Here is a 22,281-nt window from a genome sequence, read left to right on the forward strand (position 1 = left end):
AAGAGAGAAAATATTTCCCCTTTGAGCACAGGCACATGGCAGATGTGAGTCCCTTGGGCATGTACAAATAAACAATATATAGTATTAAAAAAACCCAAAACAAAACAGAAAATTTAAATATGTACAAAAAAGAGTGAATAAAACCTATCATGCTGCAACATCATGTCTATTATGCCACATGTAGTGTCTGCACATCCTTTTCACAGCACTGAACTTCTCCTCCCACTAGTTCTCCATATTCCCAATTAAACCTACCCACAATATTCCCATGTTCCTCGGATCCCTCTCTCTCTCTTTATACAATACATACTCTAATTCTCTACCCAGGTGGAACCATTTACACCTAGAGAGCACCCTGGCATATTTTGTGGGGGTCTCTATCCCAAAGATAATTCCAGAGTTAGTTTCCCAGTGGCAGGAGTATTGGTGAAATTCCAGCAGGATGTGCCTTTAATAAAGGCTGGGGAAATTGTTCTGGCATTGGAGAACCCTGAGGCAGCTGGAGAGGGAGATTTTATTTTTGCCTTTGTTGAAAATTTATATTTTTCACAGCTGTCAAGAATCTAAATCAATTGCAGTTTTACAGAAAAGATAAACTCCCTCACCCAGACAATCTCTATCCCAGCCTTTAGATCTGCACCACAGGACATATTTCATATTTTTTATTAAGTACATATTGGATTTATAGAAGAGAGTAAAAAAGATTAAAGATGAATTCTTACAAGCCAAGCACAGGTCTGGGAGGGCTATTATGACAGGAAATTATGAGAATTTTTTATTTTTTTTTTTACTTTTTTTGTTTGGTTGGTTGGTTGGTTTTGGTTGGTTTTTTTTTTCCCCACGGCAAGTCAACTTTAATCTGTTGTCTAATTTTTTTTCTCGTGAGATTTTTATTTTTTTTTTTTGGTCAATGAACTCTGTCAATACACTGTAGGAGCTGAATTTAAATTGTTTTGCTGGGGCATGATGTTGACAATTAGCTTAACGAAGTGACAGAAGAACTCATCAGGGCTTTGGGCGAGCCCCAGCCCTCTTGCAGGAGGTTCTTGGCGCTCTGGAGCTCTTCCCTTGTTCTCTCCTCCCTCCCATGGCAACACCAAGGGAAGCTGTGAAAATACTCATTCAGGGAAGGATCAGCTCTATTGCAGCCATATTCCACTTTGGGCTAATGTTTCCCACCAGCAACCCACACTGTTGCACAACCAGAAGCAGAGTTACTGTGGGGCTTAGTGCTGGAGCAGGGGGTTGTGGTGTTCCCAAGTGGCAGAAATCACATCACTGTGGGTGCTGGGCAAGGCTGGGGTTAGGATCTATCTTTGGTTTTGCCAGATGTTGCCTTGGGGAGTCATCACTGGTGGGCATTTACAGAACCTTCTGGTTTGGGTGCTGGCAGTAGGAGCCCATGGAGATGGGGCTGTAGGCAAGGCAGAGTGGAAGTGGCTTCATTTCCAGCTGAGCTCAGCAGGAGACTGGATGTGTGTCCTTGCCAGGCCTTGGGAAGGGAAGTTTGCTCACACTTCTTCCAGAGCAGCTGCAGAGCTGGATGTTGTAATAAAACATTGACTAACTGAAGGAAAGCAGCCAGTTCCAACTGCTTGGTCTGACCATGGAGCCTCTCTCTGCTATAAAGACTACAAAGACATGTTAGCATCCAGTTTTTGGGGTATTTCTGAGCATGGAAAAGCCTCTCTGACTCATGGCTACAGCTCAACTCTCATTGTACATTTTAGGATAATAAACACTGTATTTTGCTCTCCTCATTTAGGTGTATATTCATCATATCTTCTTTTACTTAGCTCAACATGGGGTTGGGTAGTATAAAAAACTGGCTGAAACAGCCTTTCACAAAGAATTAAATTGGCTGAAACTGGACTTCTCTTCCAGTCTAGAAAGGTTTGGAAAAGCTGGAGAAATATCTGGAAAACCCCTGAGAATCCCTGCTCACGGGAGATGACCAGATCAGGTTTGCAGCCCCAGGGGGGCTCGTGCAGTTAAGAGAAGCACACACAGATTCAGTCAGTGCCTTGTGAACCTTTTGAGGCTCATCTGACATTTTGCAAGGAGCACGGGTCCAGTGGCACTGCAGGTGGCAGTGAGTCATTGGGGAGGCTGAGGAGCTTTGTCTGGATCCCTGGGTTCCAGCAGCCACGCTCAGCAACCTGGTTATGAAACACTCAGGGCAGTCTGCAGGGTAGTGAACTCCTTCCAGTTCCACTCAAATGAACATTAGAAATACAGTCTCTCAGCAGTTTGCTCTTTTGCACGTCGGTGGAGGAAAAATAGCAGCAGATTTTAACGACAGTTTGTGAGGAAAGTTAATTGAATACTTAGTAATGAGCTAAGGATCAGAACGTGACAGGCTGAGGTTAAAGATTCACCTCTGTCTGGCATCCCCACACCTATCCCCCCATCCTCTTTGCAAACTGCTCCCATGGAGTGAATGCCCTGTAAAGTAGCTTCACTTAAAAGGTGAAATACTTTCAGCTTGACATCATCTACAAATACCATAATATGCTTTGGGTTTATAACCTAATATTTTCCTGGTTGTGAGCCAGTATCTGGGAATCGTGAAATACTTTTTTTCCCCTGACTATATATTAGAGGAATGATAAGAAATCAGAACAGAGCTTAACACATATTTGTCTTTCCTTCTTAGTGCCTCAAAAGAATGCTTTACGAAGAAGAAACATCTTTATCACTCACCTAGATGCATCAAGGCTTCTTTGTCCCAGGGCCAAGTTGCCACTCCAGCCAGCTCCTCCTCAGAGGAATTGGCAAAGAAGATGTTGAGGTGTGTGGATCCATCCAGTTTGAGTATGTTCTTTAGTTCATTGACATCTAAGTATGCCCTGTAGAAAAAGAAAAGCACTTTTTTTCTAAAGGTGACACAAAAGCAACAAAATATTGAAGAAGTGCTGCAATCCAGGCAAAGATTTTATAATATCCTGCGTATCAATCACCTGAAATGTTTTAATAACCCCCTTCCAAACTTTGATTACTTTGCATTCATATAGTGAATCTCATCTAACACTTCAGACCATTGATTAACTAAGGCCACAAAATCCAAGGTAAATACATAAAGCTGTCCACATTCTCAAGATAAGTCTAGGAATCTATTTATTATGAATGTAATTAACCAAGTATTATGGTCACTAAATCTTTTTACACCAGCAGTTACCTTGCACATTTCCTCTAAGCTGTTTGTTATTGTTACCTCTAATTTTCCTTCACAATAACAAGTTTCCAATCCCCAGGCTGACACAAAAACTAACTGCTTTAGCACCAGTGGCGGTCACTTGTGCCGAGATGGACATGGTCTAACCCTGACATCCCAGGGATGGTTGGGAATTGCTATTTCCAGCCAGCACAGCTGTGCCAAGAGGTTTCCTGGCCAGAGGAATGGGACTGTACCATGACATAAAGGTCCCCCCAAGGTGAGTAGCATTTTTGCTTCACTTTTGGGATGCCTGGAGGTTACAGAGCAATCTGCTTGCAGGCAAACAAAGCAAATCCCTTAATCTTGATGCCTGTTGGAAGCACTTTTTTCACTCCTTTAAAGGAGTAGACTTTGTCAATACTGGAATACAGGAGCTACTTGCTGGTGCACAGGCCATGGTGTGACACTGCTTTCAGCAGCACCACCATGGCCCAACTCACAGCAAAGCTGGAGAAAGCAAAATGTAAGAGTAAACCCAATGGTTCTGTGTTTCTAGCTCACACTGCCTTTTGATATGAAGTGCTGTGATAACAGAAAAGCTAAAAGAGGGTTACCTTGTTCTGTGTTCAGGTGGAAACAACAGAAAGAATTCACGCTGAGCCAAGCACAGATGACCAGCTCATAAGGAAAGGACACCACGACGGCATTGAGCAGGTTGGCTCCTGCTTCCCCAAGTCCCCCTTTCTGTCTGTGTGTGGTGTGTATAGGGCTCACGTAGCTCTCACAAGCCACACACACCCACAAGCACCAAGCAGGGTTCCCTGCATACTTTGCAAGGCTTTTGTTCCCAGAAGGGTGAAGAAAAAATAGGGGAGTTGGCTCAGCACCAAGATCTTTCTGTCCTTCCCTGGAGGACTCCCCAATGGAAAACACATTCATATTTCCACAATAGCTTCCCTTGCCACTTGCTGAAGTCATTGCCTCCAAAATAGATCATGGCTGGGTGTCCCCAGGCCCTCGCTGACTCATGGAGGAAGACGTGCTCTTTGGGGACACCAGTGGAAGGGGATGTTTCCATTCCATACAATGTTTATCTTACAAGCCAATGCGGGTGACATCCTGAAGGACAGGTCAGCACTGTGACCCTTTACACATTTCTCATCTCTTCAGTGTTCCCAACACATCTATGGAAAACACACAGACCTTCCCCTCAGCTCCTCAAGCGTGTCCTGCATGGGTCTGCACAATGCCCTGAAACTCTGCACCATCTACTTCCAGGATCTTCTTGGTGCCTTTGAAAACATCTTCACCAAACATGGGCTCATACTTAGACACATCCACGAGCAATAGTTTGAAATTATGTGGGAGAGCATCTCCAGATGTCAAAGTAAGGGTGCTGGGGGAATCCATGGCAGGGGGTGCATGCATGGGAAGGCGACAGCGTGTACACCTGCACCTGTGGCAGCATTGGTGAAAGACAGGGACCAAAAGTGTAAGAGAGGGTGTGGGAGTGATGTGGGAAGAGAGAGAAGTGCAGAAACAGAAGCACTGAGTGTGTCTGAGTAGAACAACGTTTGTGTGTTTGTATCTCAGTGGGAAGGAAAGTCCTGCTGCCCGTGCTGAGACGGCGGCTGTTGACTCTGGATGCAGATGCTTTATGTGTATGCACAAATCCCTGTAGGAGTAACTATAACCCAACTCCCCTCCTGAGATTACCATTTTTATCCTCACTCATTCAAATAATCTAAACTAATATTTCTTTATTCTCAGCTGTCTCTTTGCTTACACAATCCTATCCCCATTTATCTCAGTGCACAGTCACAATGACTCTCCCGCTTGCATACAGCCCGCGTGCTTCAACACCTAGGACTGTTTTGTACATGGATTATTACAGCAGAAAACATCCAGAGCAGACAGCATTTAACTCATTAGCCACTGATGTCAATGCTTCACTGAGACTGGACTCAAGCCTTATGTAAATCCACTGTACTAAGTCCTGGACTTGGGTTTATAGCATTTCTCTGACCACTACTTCTCTGCCAGTCAGGGGAAGGCTGTGAGTGAGCAGAATATATTCAAGGGGTAGAAGAACAGAATGCTAAGAGGATTTTTAGCAAAGGATCCGCACAGGAGGAGGTTTAAATAGATCATGTTTGGAAGGCAGCAAACGCAAACCCCTTTGTAAAAGCAGTCAGCAACCCCTAACATGTAAACATGCTCAAGCCCTTAGCTCAGGCAAATCCCTTGTAAGTGTGTGAACATGTGCCTGCACGTACAGGAACTGAGGTGTGAGTGTGTAAGTGAGGACTTGGATTGTGCACACGCACGAGGCAGCCAAGAGCATGTAAGGAACCAGCGTGCGTGTGTGTAAGATAAAAACACGAGCTGGAATTCCATCCTCTCCTTCCTCCCCATGTTTCTAATAACCTCCCATCCCTATCCATCATCGCCACATTCCTACACTCAAGGAGGTATAAATTAACTACTTTTGCAGTTCATGTCCAACTCTGTAGCCGCAGGCAGCAGACCCAACAGTTACCAGGTCAAAATAGTTTTCAGTTATTGCTTTGGACTGGGCTGACTCCCCCCTGCTGCCTCGGCTGCTTTGTTATCAGCCCAGACTATCTGACCCAACGCAATCTGTGAGCGCTGCTTACACTTCTCAAGGTTATGTGGGTCCCCTGATAGAGGACATAATGTCTGTCACATGGGCTCGTGCCAAAGGGAGCCAAGGAGCCCAGCCTTTCCAGCACTGCCAAACTCGCATTTCAAAGACATGAGTGCAGTCTTGGAAAGGGATCAAAGCCCTTCCAACTGTCATTAGAATATTTCCTTTATGCATCTCCCCGTGAGTGCCAGCAACATATTTCATAAAATTCATTGGCTCGAGATGGTACCTCCAATATAAACCTGAATGGGGGAACTGTCAGGGCAAGTCTATGTGGAAAACAAAACAAAACCCAAAGCACAACAAAACACGTGTAATTCCTGTAATGGAAAAAACATACGATGCTGTGAGCGTGCCTTGCTCCAGAAAGCCTAATGAGCCTATTAGTGCATCATAAAAGGTCTCCTTTGCTGGAATCTGTTTTAGACATAGAAATTCTATGGGCTGTTTAAGGCCATTTGGGACACCAAATCATATCAGGGAATGTGCACATTCCCACACAGATCTTTTCATCGACTTATTTGTAGCTTTGGTTTGCTTTTTTTCCTCCACTGCAGTGTAAATAGCCCTCTGAAACCGTTCTGTGCAGCAGCTCACTCTTATCCAGCAAGCCCCAGCCCTCAATCAGTGATTGTGTCCCACACAGTGCTCCAGTTTCAGTCTAATGGAGTCCTTAGCTCATCCAGCAGCATCTCTCTGTGGCCCTACCCACCCCATCAGTCACACCAGCCATTATCCTTGTGCCTGGCTCATCTGTCAAACCCATTTCCTGTCCATCTGGGATGTGAATGGTCCCCAGGCAATGAGGTGAAGCCCGTGGCCACCAGCTCCACCTGCCCATGGGGGCCACTGTGAGGAGCTCTCTTTGCTGCACCTCAGCTCCAAAGCCAAACCCGGCCACCAACCTCTGCTCTGAGCTACAAACACATTTGGCAATGGCTTTTAAACTCAGTTCTAATCATAATAAACCTGGCCTTGGTGAATAGAGTCGAGCAGTTTTGTTACTGAGTTGAAAACTCTTCCTCCTTCTTTTCTTTGAGGTCAGAGAGTGGCTTCCCATCTTTCCCTGATGTGACTGGGGTGCAACCTCCTGCACTAGTGGTTGTTTTTGCAAGGAACACAGAGCCTTCCAGCCCCTATTGTTAGGAAACAGTTTTCTACTGTTTCTACTGTTGCTCTGAGTTATTCTCTATTTGACTTTGTTTCGTTTTTTTTCTTTCAAAGACAAGTATCCCTTTACAGCAAGAAAACAAACAGGGTACTTAAGGGATTATTTGCAAGACCCCACCTAAATACAGAATAGGAACTTTGCTATCTGCTCATTATGCTGTATGATCTCCAGCTGCCTGATGAGTCTGTTAGGAATAGAAGGCACTACATTTCATCCTTAAAAAACCCCAAACAACAACAACCAAACCCAAGAGCATCTCCTGAATTGGGAAATCAGCCTCGAAATGTCTCCATTTTCAATGTTGACACACAATGTCCTACCCTTTACCTAGTGTGTTAAGCATATGGAAGGACAGAGTAAATCTGCTGGAATCATAGGGATTCAGTGCATCACCCTTCTTCCCAAGACTCCTTGTTTCTGCTCTCACAAGAGCTGTCAGACCAGCCCAAACCACGGTGCAATCTAGCAGACAAGCAGAAAGCTTTTTGGGACAGCCTTGAAACACTTTGCCAGCAATCTGTGACAAATCCAGGTGTGATTCCCAACATGGTGTGGCTGCAGGTTTAGATGTTCTTCCCTTTGCCCCCCCCAGCTCTCATCCTGGACCCCAGGATTGACACTAATTCCTTAGAGGAGCAAAGAGCACAGCAGTCAGTGTGTGGACAGGCACCCACCAAGTGTCTGTCCTGGTTGTCCCAGCAACACAGAGGGCCCAAGATTTTAGGGTGCAGTGTCCACACAGAGATTTTCAGTGTCTGCAGTGAACAGCAAGAATGGCTCTGAGATAAATTATGTTTTTCCTGAAGATAATGGCAAGAGCCACGACTGCAGCAGCACTGAAAGCTGACCTTGAAATGGGGCCATTTGGCAGATGTGCACAAGTGTAATTTAGCTTTTCCCCCTGTGACTTCTCAGTCTTGGGTGGTTAGACATGGAACTCTCCTCTTGGAGATGCAGTGTTGGTGCCAGTGTATAATCTGCCTTTTGCCTTCTGTCACAGAGTCACAGAAAAACAAGTCTGGAAATGATGTGCAGAGACCACCCCTGCCAGCCCTGCACCCCAGGGCTGAGGTACCTCTCTATGTCACACCAAGCCTATTTTTGTGTAGCTCATCCTTAAGACCACACATGACAAGGACTCTGCCACTGCCCCACCAACCTGCAGCCCATGTTTCAATTCCTTTATGGTCAGGAAGCTTTTTTCTCAAGGTCTACATACATATAGATGTGTGTGACTGTGCCATTCCCCACAGACAGGGAGATTAGATTCCCTTCTGCTCTATCAAACCTGTTGCTTATTTGAAAGCTTATTATACATCCTGTAAAACATCCAATTTTTAGGCTAAGCCCACCTTATTTCCCCAGCCTCTCCCACTGCTTTTATTTTTTTAATTTTTTTTTATTTTATTTCTTAAGACCTCAGAAGGGGACACAGCCCTCAAGCCGAGAGCTTATCAGTGCCATGTAACTGCCACGTTTGTCCTGTCTGTCACCTCCAACCTCACATAAAGACACAACAGAGATTTCAGACCTCCAAACATTTCAAATGCTTATTTATTTTTTTGTTTAATCCTAAAGTGTTACAGGTCTATTAAAAACCTGTACAAAATGGGGGGGGAAGACAACCTACAAGCCCTCTTTAGCAGAGGACCTGTGATAAAATTTTTGTCTGACCTGATGTTAAAGATCTGCTTTTGCAGGCAAATTCAATTTTGCTTCTCATTTCAGACAGATTACCATAAATCATGTGCAGCAGGAAGTGTGCCTCATCTACATTTAGTTTAGTGTTAATTTAAGACACTGCTGTAAGTGTAGTAAAAGTCATGATAATTTATTGATAAAGGTATAAATCTTTCAGTGATTGGGACAGAGCCTGAAACGAAGTGGAGCCAGAATATTACAAGTGAAAGGCTTCAGGTCCCAGTTTAGATCCAGATCCTGCCTGTGTTCACACTGAAATCCAAGTGTGGAACTGTAATTCCAACTGCATCCAAACCAGGCAGTCACTGGGTCATGTCCACAAGCATAAATTGCAGGCACTGTCAGCACATGCAGGCTTGGCAGCTTTGAAAGAGTTTTGGTTTATCCACTGTAGCAAAATGTCCTCTCCAGCCCCCAAACCTGATCTCCCATTACAAGAAAGGAGAAAGGTTTTGGCAAAAAACAAATAATAACTATAAGGATCCAAGAAAAGCCACTTAAGATAATTGTTCAAATATAAATTCAGCTCCCTGGGTAGGTTTGGTAGCCTGTGCTGAACTCTGTGACACTGCTAATGCACCAGGTGAGCTGGTTAAAGATGAACAAGGGGGTTTTTCCATCAGTGACAGGATCTACAGTCAAGACTGACTCTAAGCAACACACATGACAAAATAAAAGGCCACATGGCTACAAAATTCTGGGTGTTCATTGATCCCAGGCTGCCCTTTTCCAAACTGAATTAATTCTACCATTAGGACAGTGACTCAGGCTTTACTCACCCTATTAAATAATATTTTAAAAAAATATAGAAAGAAATTAAGAGTTTTACTGTGCAAAATATGGGAAATCTTTGGGTCTGGGCTTGCTTTATCCTGCAACACAAACTGAGAGCACATCCTTGCTCAAAAGCAGGGAAATTTTACAACTATTCAGTTATCAATTTCATTCCATTTGCTTTGAAACACTGGATTAAACACATTTCTACTGTAACGTTTTGCTCTATAAATCTCTAGGACTGAAAGGAAAAAAAAATAATAAACCACCCCATACACAAAGGAAATTATTTGCTACTAAGTTCTAAAAATCAGTATTGTCACCTATAGAACCCTAATGGCACAACCCTACTCAGCCCTATCTGACCTTGACGTAGAAGACTTCCAATAAATGATACAGTTTTATTCCACGCAATCACTTAACTTATGGATGTTGTGGATGCAAAATCTACTCAACAGGCTGAACCACAGCAACAGCTTGGGATACATTTGATGCCTGGACTGCTCCAAACTTAGTGCTGGGTCCTCTCCTGGTTTGGTTCCTGTGAGCCTGAACTTTGAGCCAACCTCTGCTCTCACTGGGCTGCACACAAATATCAGCACTGCCTGTGATGTATTTGCTCCAGTGTAAATCTAGAGTTAGTCAGAGCAAAATTTGATTCTCAAAGTGCAGTTTCAGGTTCAAATCCAAAATCTCAAAGGAAACCTCAGCTGAAACGACCAATTTTTGCCCAATTTCTGGCCAACTTGCTTTTCTAAGGAGGGAGGCGGGTTTCCTCAGATCTCCACACGGATTCTCTCAAAGGTTTGGAAATCCTTGCCAAATCCTTCACAAACCTGGGCTCAGATTCAGAAATACAGTGAAAACAGATTTTTTTTTTGACTTTTTTTTTCCTCCCCCCGGCACTTTTGCTGCTGGTTCTGGCCAGGATAAAAAAGAGCAGAGGCTCGGGGAAAAAAAAAAAAAAAGATGATGCAAAAATTTTCAAATGTCAAACATGTTCTGTCTGAGCTCTGGGCAAAAAGTTGAGGTGGCTGTTCACGTACACAACTTTATTTGTTTCCTCTCTTTATCCATCCAGCCTTTACTGCTCACTTCTCATACCCCACTTTATATAACCTTTTTGTAGGTTTAGAGACAGTTGCAGTGCTACAGACCATAAATATCTGATCCCTGAACCTTCTGCCTTTGCAGGGTCCATGTCCAAGAGTGAAGCAACATTTGAGTTCGCTCGTGCAGCAAGAACTGAAAAGTCCCATTTCTTTGCATGACCATAAAAAATTATTAAGCTACACAGAACTACATAATATACTACAGAAAATAACCAACTGCACAGAACTAGGCAAAGATATGCTGGCTGGCCAGCTCTCTGGAATTAAAAAGAAAACAAAGGGAAAGCCTTGGCAAAGAGAATTGTGATCTTACTGTACAATTAACTTCTGAGACAGTGAGTAGGATTAAAGGACGGAACATTTCAAGATGCATCTCTTTAAAATAGCAAAGCACTATGAAGTGTACATGCACAGTTCACAGACCTTTGAAATCAGCAACACTGGCAGGTTTATTTGTTTTGATTGTCTCTTTTTCTTTCTTTTACTACTTCGGGATTTTTTCCCTCTCCTCTTCAAGACTAGAGCCAAATGACCCATGAGAAATGTACTGTAATTTACCTCTTATCTATCCCTCATCTCCATCTGATATTCCCTCTGCCCTGGTTACCCTGATGTTTTTCCAGACTCTACAGGCTGAAGCATTGTAACAAGGAGAAAAGTCAAATGATAAAGAAAGAAGTGGTGTAAGGATATTTGCAGGAGCCCGTTCTGTTAAAAGAGATTTCCTTTGCCACCTTATGAAAACCTTTTTTGGCTGCAACAAACCTCATTCATGTAAATGGGAGAGTTTAAACCCATATAGGAAGGTGTATATATATATATATACATTTTAGGCTATTTTAACCATTGGTTATACTGCTTGGCACTTGCAGAGTGCTTCCCCTCTGGGCCTCAAAATGCTTCCTAAACATGAAGAGAGACATTCCACTCTGGTCAAAGCCCTGACACCAGCCCCTGAACTGCTCCAAACCCCATCCACCCACTGAAGTGAGACTGAATCAGGACAAGACCCCTTGTGCTGGGCCTCCCCTCTAGAAATTTTACCATGACTGAAGAAGTCATGGAATAGGCCAACAGAATATTTTTCCTTGTCTTCTGAATGGGAAAACTGAGATCAAGAGATGCAATAATTTGTTCAAAGTAACACAGTCATTCAGAGTGACAGCGAGGATCAGCCACTCGCTCTCTTGAGCCTGCATTTTCTGATAATAGGGATCATCCTTCCATTAAATAAGTGGTGTCTTGTGTTGCTGATCCTTGAAGTTTTCTGCTGGTGGCCACTAATCATATTTTACAAGCCTTCTCTGATCTTTTATAGTCTCTGACTTGTATTTTACAATCTCCAAAGAAGTCCTGAAGGCCGGTTGCTCCACAGATGGAACATCAGAATTCCCTGTTAAAAACTGGTCCTTCCTGAATCCCTCAACTTCACCTTTTCTGATGACAATGTAGCACATTAACTTCATAAACAGATAGTCTTGTGGAAACAGGAGTCTGCTTTCAAGGAGGGAGCACCCACCATTTCTAATAAGATTTGGCGTTTACACACCACCTCTCACCCCAAAGCTTCCAAGAACAACCAACAGATACAGGCACAGCAACACTGCACAACAGGTCAAGTAAAGGACAGTTTGGTTACAGTCACCAGAAAAACCTGATTTTTTTTCAAGACAAGCACCAGAGATCAGTAACACAGGCTGTCATCACTGCCTTGAATCAGGGCAAGAGTTAGGAAGAGCCTCAGTTAGCCACAGAATCACAGAATGTGCTGAGTTGGAAGGGACCCACAAGGATCATCGAGTCCAGTGACTAGTGTGACTGGAAGTTAGAGATCAAGAGGCAACTTGTGACTTTTTCTTTAATTTTCTTTATTTATGCGCTAACTCAGGGCATCTCTCTACATTAAAGATGTCTGAAAATCTCCACCACCAATACTCAACTCCAGCCTGTCTTTCTCATCTCCATCCTGGGTCAGGCTGGAGGTCACATTTGCAGCCTGCCCAAACATGTGCCCTGCTGGTGGGACCTGTGGGAGTCATGGTTGGAGTAACCTTGGTTTGGCACTTCTGGAGCACTTTGTGTCCCCTCTTTAGAGTCCATGGAAAGCATGGGGTTACCCTGTGGAGTGGACACTGCTCTGCCCTGGGCTCCAGCTCCCTGTGCCATCTGCCCATGCAGGAGCAACCCTGGGGAGATGGGATGGGGTCAGGACCCTGCCTGGGAGGGTTCCGATGGGTCACCTATTGTGGGAATATTTAGGATTTTTAGGAAGGTCAGGGTGGGGAGCACTGTGGCCATGGGGTGCTCACGTGGCACTGTCTCTGCCGGGTGTGCAGCTGGGACTTTAAGGGACTGGTCCTTTAGCATCTTTCCCAATTAACACACAGCAAAAAATGCAGGATGGAAAAAGAACAAGATCAAATTCTTTGCTCCTTTCATCTCACTTTTTGACACTAATCCTCCCTGCACATAAACCCCGTGCCACAAAGCGAGATATACATTGCGATTGGAATGAAGAGAGACTTGGAATCCAGCCGACATCAACAAAAAAATAAAACAAAATCATATATAACCACGAAGGACCAAGCATGTTTATTGCAGGCCCTTCTGGAGTTGATGGGCCAAAATAACCAGTCCAAATATGCAGCTTGCAAAACATCACTCCTGCTTTGGAGATGCCGCTTCTTTTCTGGTTTTATTTTTATAACTCATGGACTTCCAAATCTCATTTCTTAACCTCCTGGCAGGGCTGTGCATGAAGCTGGTCCTGCTGCTGTGGGCAGATCATCAGTGGCTTATGGTTAGGATAATTCCAATCTTCCTCTTTTCTGAGAAAGAAATTAAAACCCGATTCAAATGAGACTGGTTGAAATTTCCTCTTATTTCATCTTATGCAGGAAAGGGTAGGAGACACCCAAGTGAGATCACAAAGAACGTAGTCTGGTCATGGAGACTTCAATTCAAGGAAACCAAGAAAAACTTGTGCCCTGGCACTAAAAGCCTCACATTTTCAAAGTTCATGAGATATTTTTCCTCCCTAATATTTAACTCTGTTTAGTTTCTGGGGTTTTTTTTTTCAGGGATATTGATGATTCATACCTATAAGTCTTTATCTTCAACAGCAAAGTTGAACACACTTTTTTAAGGGAAAAAACCCAAACAACTGACTAGTCTACTACTAAATATTATGAGATCTACAAAAGCTGTTCTTTCCCAGCCGTGAAGAGATTACAAGGAAACTGAAAATGTCAGTCACGGAAACAGAAGTTTTACATAAGAACTTTCAGCTTTGAAGTTCCCAGAATCCACAGTAAAATTGCCAGGTGACCTGGCAGAAACAACAACACACCTGCAATGAAAATAGTTCAGAGTTGCAGAAAGAAAATACTGTGGACAGAGTGTTTTCTAAATCCAGCAAAACATGGCAGCAATGGCTGTAACAGGCACCACCAACATAATGAACTCCTTGACATCAAAATCCTGCCCCTCATTTCCCTCTGTTGAGCCAGAGAAAAGCAGGAGGAAAGATGCAAATGTGCCTTTTCCAAACACTCAAGAACTTTCAGACTCTCTGGGTTTTAAACCTGTGCAGGACCTGCAACATCCACACAGATCCCACAGACCTCATCGTACGTGTGAGGATGGTTCTTGAACTGGGAGATGCATCAAGCAGAAAATGTCCTCTACTCCTTAAATGAGCAGTGGGCAGCAGCCACAGCTAATGCCCAGGTTATTAGCTGGATGGAAGGACGTTTGGATTTCCTCACATATGGATCTGCTAACACGTGCACCAGAAAACAGGCACTATCAGTGCAAAACACAAGGCTGATTGTAAGCGTTCCCCGGAGGACACACTTCCCAAGACCCTGCTAAATTGGACTGGCAGCTCATGAAACGTGCAGCACTGATCCAGCATGTAACTGTAAACTATAGGAAATCATACCCATATATTTGGCCTTCAGACATGAGCGCAGAAATTGCCTGTTTTGGCATCACGAGCCTGTGGATCCACTTGAATCAAACCCAGACCTCTAGCAAAGGGCTGTGAGAATGCAAAGATCTGTTCTCCATTGTCAAATGATAACACAAGAAGGGCAAAACTCTAATTTTCCTTTTATGGCAGATTTCTTGACCGACTTTTGCCCTGAGTACAACCACTGTGGACAGGCCACACAGTTTAATTTCCCCATAAATAACAAATAACATTTGCAACCTCTGTCACTCTGCTTATCTCAGCCACACATCAGCTTTTGCCCTGGTCTGCTGCTGTAATTTATTGGTAATGTGTCACTATCAACTACTACAGGACTTAAGGTCTTGATGGCTAAAAACCCAACTCTTCAAAGGATCCAGCAAAACCTGCAGGTTGTCATTTTTGCCCATTTCCACACGCATAGACCTCAAATTATAAACCACATTTATAAAGCCTGTGTTAGCATGAAATGTCTTGCAGCTCCCTGTCAAAGGCAGAGGGGGACTGTTATGAATTCCCTCACTTCCACAACTCACATGCCAGCTCAAGCACATGCCAAGAACTCTGTAAAACTTGACATGCTGCCTTACTCAGTTGTGGGGGAAGAGAAGGCATCCTGGAAGCACCTTTTGTATCATCTCCTCATGATGGATTTCTAGATCAAAACACTGGAAACGCTTCAGGTATTGTTCCCAGATGGATGCAAAGAGAACTTTGTGTCTGATCAAGACAAGAAGAGCTAAAGATTTTAGCCTGAATTTTTAAGACAAAAATCACAGAATCAATAAAGGTGGGAAACACCTTTGAGATCATCGAGTCCAACCTATGACCAAACACCACCTTGTCAACCAGACCATGGCACTGAGTGACACATCCAGCCTTTCCTTGAACACCTCCAGGGATGATGACTCCACCACCTCCCCGGGCAGTCCATTCCAATGTTTAATCACCCTCCACAAACAAGACACTTTGTAGCAAAAACACATGAATAAATCTATCCTCAGAAGTAAATCTATTAGAAGAATTCTGAGCGTATGAAGAGGGAGCCAGGAACTTCCAGTCCTTTTTTTTTTTTGAATCAAATTAGGTCCATGGGGGGAATCAAACAGCACAGAATTCTTCAGGCAAACTGGGAGAAACACACTCTGATGTGTCTGACAGAGGCATTTTACTCTGTGTTTGGAAGTTTATCATGACCGATCAATTCTGGAAGAATTAGTGAGTGCGCTCTGGGTTTTGGCACGGACACAGTCGTGGTAAAAATGCTGGAGGCAAAAGGGAAGTGATTTTCATAATGCTGTGAACTGTTGCCATCAATCCTTACCCAAAACATTTCTTCTACTCACTCTAGTGCAGTGCTGTTCTGTAGAAGCTTTCCCCTCACCTTCTGCCCTTTGTCTCAGGAAAGCTCTCGACCTCACTCGTGCTCTGGATGTGGAGATTCAAGGCAAGGACCAAAATCTTTGGGAGTTCAACCTTTCTACGGACTTCAAAGAGCTTGCGATGTGTAACTCCCAAAGACAGAAAGCATAACATACATTTGGAACAACACTATGTACACAAAAATAGGAAAGACTGAATGACTGTGAAGGAACGCAGGGAGATGGGCAAGCCTGATATGAATTGTGAAGGACATTTAGATACCTATTTTCAGGCTCTAAACTTGGTGCCCTGAATCCTAGTGGAAGATCTGACCTTTTCTCCTGCAATTATAAAGACTTTAAGATGTAATTCTCTCACTCAAGCCTATGCTGTGTGTCTATACCTGTGGTGAGCAGATGGCACAACTCATTCCCTAAGGAACTAACTGAGCAACAACTGCAAATAGCCAGTGCTTATCCTCAGCTCTCAGTGCAATAACAGTGACACTACCATTTCAGGAGGGATGGCACAAAGGCAAAATAAACCCCCTTAACCAGAAATGCCAAGCCCAAACATATTCAGGTGTTTTGAATAACAGAAGTAATTAATTCTCAGTATTTCTCGGGCGTGCCTATGTTTGCCTCCTGTTGTGTTTCCTGGGATTGAAGACAGGAATAGAGCATCACCAAGCCTGTGGAAATCAGGAGATCACAGAAAAATGCTGTTTTGTAACTGTTCTCAACCCGTTGTGCAAACCTCAGCAATTCAGATATTTGGAAATATTTCCATTCTCTCTGATGCTCACGTGAAGCAAACCAAGCTCTGGCCTTTTCAATGTCTACCCACATTCTCTAAATGAGTGTAGCATATTTCCTTATTTACTTACAATTTTTCAGCAGTTAATCTCTCTCTGACTCATTTTTAAATAAACAAAACAAATTAATTAATTAAGGAAACACAAAACAACTCAAGGCAAAGCTTTTCGAAGTGTAAGGGGGATTTTGATACCCACGCTCTACAGCTAGTCAGTGGGTCTTGGCTTGGGAATTTAATTCCCTTTTATGCCTCTGGAAGGTGCACAAAAAATGTGTAGGTGATTACAGTGATGGGCCTTTTAATTGATATCATCTGGATTTTATGATATTTAATCAATGTCTGAGTTCTGACTGCAAAGGAAGCTTAAATTGACATCCTCACTCCACTCTGCTCATTGCTCACTAGCCTGTCTTCTTTGATACATGAATATAATTTGCAAGTCTGACAAGGCCACCAGTCCCATTACATCATATCATGGAAATTAGAAATGAATCAATAAACAGACAGGCAAACTCCTGATCAGCTTCTTCCTTCCACACAATGTGGAATTCTTCACATTTTACCCCTAATCCCACATCTGATCAAACTGAAATGTCTTCAGGGTCAGGAATGTCTCCGCTTCCTTTTGGTATTTAATCACATCTCAGAAAAGCTGGCATTTTGTGTCTGTGTGTCTTATCTTCATCCTTTGTACAATTTGTGCTGTTCAATGCCGAAGAAATAATTCAGCAACATGTTCCATGTGATGAGGCAGGTCCTGAAAGGAGGAGAAATGCTGGCATGGCCCAAGTAACAGATTAAATCCCCTTCTTGGCATATTCGTTTTTACTGCGTCTTCCAGTATAATTTCGACGTGGAATTTTCCTGACATAAATCACACAGGTTGCTGTGTCTTTCCCCTCTTCTCCTCCATGCCACGCTGCGTAGCTCCGTGTTTTGGTAAATCTCATCTATTAATAGTTGCCCTCTGTGGCTATTAAAAAAATACCTCAGTAGTCAAAAGCCAGCCCTTGCAAGGGAACAGCTGGGGATGCCTGAACACACGCAGGACCCGGCATCACACAGCAAAGCCCTTTCTTGGCTCCAAGTCAGAGCAAACCGATTAAACACGGCCATAGTCAAGCTAATGGAAAAGGAGCCCCTTCCCTGCAACACAGGGAGAGAGAGGCCGGCTCTTCCAGGCTGGAGAACATCAGGGTATTTCCATTTTCTCACTGACATTTTCTTTTTTTTCCTTTTTTAACTCAGCAAACCCCCCCTCCTCCCGTGTCTTCCTCGCTTCACCCTTCTTGCCAAGTCCCAGTAAAATCTTGCACGTAAAGAAATAGGACGAAGACGTCATCGCAGTGAGCATCAAAGGTCACAGGGTAAATTTTAAGGTCTAGTCTACTTCTTTTTTTTTTTCTTTTGTTTGATTGATTTAACTGATTAAAGCCTTTCTGCTCTTCCTGTGCTTTCAGCAGCATCCTGGGTAACTCAGGGGAAATTCAAACCAACCAGCTGTGATCTGTATTACAAAGTTGAGGCTGGAAATACAACACAAGGATGTTGATGGGGCCATACTGGAAAGGGTGAAAGGAGAGGGATATTGAATCTTGGTAAAGTGCTTTTATGTGCTGGAATGAGAAATATTCAGCTTAGCAGAGGATACAGGGATTTCCTCATCCTCTCTAGTGCTGCAGGGTACCAGTCCCATCACAGAGCAGCTGGTTGGTGACAAAGTACCTGACTCCTGATGGCAGGAATCCTCCCTGGATTTCACTTTGAAATGTAATTAAAATTCTTGAAAATTCTCAAGGAACACTGAGTTTTCCGGGATTTCCATGCAAAGTGTGCAATGCCACAGCCATCACAAGGATGAGCAGAGAAAGGGTACAGGATTCTCAGGTCCTCTGAAAGCCAGGCTTGGGATGTCCACACTCCCAGCACACCTGGGCTGAGGCTGCAGGAACCCACAGACACAATGCCACACAACTTCAGCACCTTTCAGATTTCCCAAGGGACATTTTGCTGAGATAAATCCTCCTTGCAAAGCTGATGGGATTGATTTGTAAAACCAAGAGGGTCTTGAGCTGGGAAAACTAACTACCACGGCTTCTCACTGAAGTCCTCAATTTATTGACACAACAAGGTTATAGCACGAGAAGCAAATTTATTCCATATTATCTACTGGCAGTATAGCTCCAAAGATGCATTTTGAGGCAGGAGAAAGAATTTTATTCTCCAAAGCCTTGTAATTCAACCCTGCTGAAGCTGCCCTCACACAAATCAGCGATGACACATCTTTTCAACATCTAGGGCCAAAATTATTTTTAAAAGCATTGCAGGTAATTGCCACTGCTCTCATTCCAAACCACTGCTGTTTCCACTATTTTACCATCACTGATGTAACCCAACAAGTGTCAACAGCAAACATGGGCTGCTTCTGCAATTACTGAATTAACGGAAATAATCCATTTCACAACAAACAGCTCACCCATGTCAATGGCCAGACCTTTAACTGCAATTTACAGGAGATGTTGTGTTTCCAAGGTTTGTTATAAACTACACAAACATCTGGGTACCTTCTGAAATAACTGGTCTGCAGGGTGAGGATTTTATCGATCTTTTACACTGGGGTGGATTGGCCACAAGAGTCTTTAAAACAACTGTGGAAAAAAAAAAAATTGCTGAATCTAGCTCTCCTAAGGAATTTCAGAAAGACTCAGTTAGGCCAAAACCTCTAATCTTGGTTTCAGTGGGGTCCCTTTTTAGTAGGGGTCCTTCTAGCAGGGTCCCTCCTTTAAAAGAAAAAGGAAATTAAAAATGAAAAACAGCACTGGGGAAAAGCTAAACGTGTACTTCAAACTCACACATGCCAGGAAATTTAGAGTTAAAGGTGAAACTCCACCCTAAAGAGTTCCACACTGGAGATATTTCAGGGAACAAACGTAACGTGTTCTGAAATACAAAGACCCAGTAGGGTGCACTAGGTATGGAGTTTCAGCCTTCACTCCAAATTTCCTGGCTTTTTGGAGCTTTATTAGAGTTTCAAACCCCAAACATTTAAGTAGTCCAAGAAGTTTCCTCAGCGCAGCTCACCCCGATCCTCTTGGAAGCTGAGAGCAAACACACCGGTGGTGTAACCACCCATCCATTATTAATGAACCTGAAAACACTTTCCTGCAAATTTATGCTAATTTGGAGTGCTGAAATTATATGCAAACTAGGTAGTTTCACTTGAGTTACCCTGAGAAACTTCAAAATTGCAAATCTACTCTGAGCAAAACGGAAGGACAGGATTTCATTGACCCCAGCAGAGCACGTGCTCCTAATCTGCCTCCACAGTATGTGGGTCCTGCAGTTCCCTGTCAGGCAGGGATGAAATCAAGCGAACACAGAATTGCTTTTGACACTAGTGGCTTATATTCCTGGTCTGAACACTCTCCCGTGTTGTGGGATGGGGATATATCCATCTTCTGCATGAATCTGGAAGAAACACGGCTGTGGCCATCAGCATCATTTTTACAGCACAGTTTTATGACCAAGTTGCAAACACTGAAGTGGTTCCAGCGTATCTCAGTAACCCTGACAGAGCTGTTTGAGGTTCTGCATCATTGCATCTCCTGAGAGCTCTGTGGAAATTATGATCATCCTTCTCAAATCACCCACAAAGAAAGTTTTAGGACTATCTGATGATTTCAGCTGGTGTCTTGACACACATCTCATGGAGAGGACATCACACATAATGTGAAATTGGCCTCAGCAGTTGCTCTGCACAAGAGTATCTTAGTGGTGGAGAGGTGCAGAAGTGCTGGGACAGCTCCACACTGTCCTGATCCTGGAGTGTTTGAGGGACAACTGACTCGCTGCAGTTAAGAGAAGACAAACTGAGACATCCACTTGGTTTCCCCACCTTGCTGGTCCTTGCTGGACAGCAAGACCATCCTCCTCCCTGTGAGGGTGGTGAGACCCTGGCCCAGGTTGCCCAGAGAAGCTGTGGCTGCCCCATCCCTGGGAGCGTTCAAGGCCAGGTTGGATGGAGTCTTGAGAAACTCCTCATGGCAGGGGGGTTGTAAATAGATGATTTTTAAGGTCCCTTCCAACACAACCCATTCTGTGATTCTATGACTGTTATTTGTTTCTTCTGTTCAAAACTTGCATCTCTTTTCCCAGACTTTCAATCATATCTGCTGAAGCTGCAGACAAGTCCTCTGTGGCATAAAGGTATTTTTCTACACAAAAAATATAAACTACTTACAGAAACCACTATTTTCCTGAATAATCACACTTTTGGGTTTGCTCTCCCCCACCATTAGGTTCACAGATATCAGGCAAAGGCAGAGCTGCTAGGCCAGTCTTTAAACCTCTGCTTATATTGACATTTTCAGATTAGAATATATAAAGAAAATTCACCTTATCCTTCTCACCCGTTTCTCCTGAACCCTGAAAACCCACTATGTGAAGGCACCAGTAATGCTGAGGGTTTGGAGTGTGGCTGCACAGAGCAAACTCCCCCAATACATAACACAAGCCAGCATCATCCCTTGTGCAATATTTCTATCCATTTCCACTGGCAGCAATAGCAAAGGGATCACTAGGGGGAAAAAAAAAACAACAAACATGTGAAGTACAGTTTGCCCAAGTCCAGCAATCCATATGAGAGGCAAAGTCAAAAGCATCCTGTTCATGGATGCTGTAAATTCAGCATGGTGGTGGTGGCTGCTCTGTTTTTCCCCAAAGGGCAGCTATTGCTTGCTAGAATTGGACTTAAATGCCTATCAGGAAAGAAGACTGAAAGACAGAATGGGAATTGCAAGTGTAAGTATTGCACCTGGTTAAGCTTGCCACAGAAATTCACTGTGCATCTCCCTCAGTGTGAAGGGGGCAACCTCCTGAATTTACAGGAGGTTTCAGCTTCCTTTAATTAAAAATGCAAAGGTCACCTCACAACCACAAGTGAAGAGAGGTTGTACACAAATGGATGTGGCAGAAAAACAGGGTGGTTAATGCAAGGCCCCACAGCACTTGAAGGAGGCATGTGGGACGTGATCAAGCTGTGGGGCTGTGTGAGAGACAGTACAACTTGGATTGATTAATAAAGAGAATAAACCAGCCTGTACACACTGCTGCATTGCAGAACGTGGGAGGGGACGAGCTCCACTTTGTTTCCTTAGGCAGAGGCTGGTAAGGGGTTGCTGGAGAGCATCCATGGGGAGCTGGTCCTGGAGAGTGCAGTGCTGCCCAGCAGTGAGGGGCAAATTCAGTCCCTGCCACATCTGCAGGCTCTGCACTTGCCAATCTTCCATGTGGGGTTCCAGAGCCAAATGGGTCTGCATTAGCACTGGAGAGTTTTATAATACTTTAATCTGTTGTCTCCCACAAGGATTCTTAATGATCTCTGACAGTTTACTCCATAGATTTTACAGGCTCCCTTCATCCCAAGCATCCTGCAGTTCGACCAGACAGTGATCTTTTTCCATAATGGATAATGTCCATGAAAGAAACCATAAGTTCTGTGAGTCTTGGGGAAAAAATGTGTTGTGAAAAAATCTGTTGGAAAAGATG

The 22,281-nt window shown here is 43.7% G+C and overlaps 1 protein-coding gene across 2 annotated transcripts in view; it reads right to left on the reverse strand.

Annotated features, from left to right (window-relative positions):
• Positions 1-22,281, reverse strand: part of PAPPA (pappalysin 1) — a 181,872-nt gene that overhangs the window by 126,602 nt on the left and 32,989 nt on the right. For both annotated transcript variants that reach the window (XM_017829250.1, XM_017829249.1), the window contains exon 3: positions 2,704-2,849. In XM_017829250.1, the coding sequence (XP_017684739.1) occupies positions 2,704-2,849 (146 nt within the window). The remainder of the gene's footprint in view (positions 1-2,703; positions 2,850-22,281) is intronic.

Source organism: Lepidothrix coronata, unplaced genomic scaffold (assembly GCF_001604755.1).
Source record: "Lepidothrix coronata isolate B3197 unplaced genomic scaffold, Lepidothrix_coronata-1.0 Scaffold160, whole genome shotgun sequence".
NCBI lineage: Eukaryota > Metazoa > Chordata > Aves > Passeriformes > Pipridae > Lepidothrix > Lepidothrix coronata.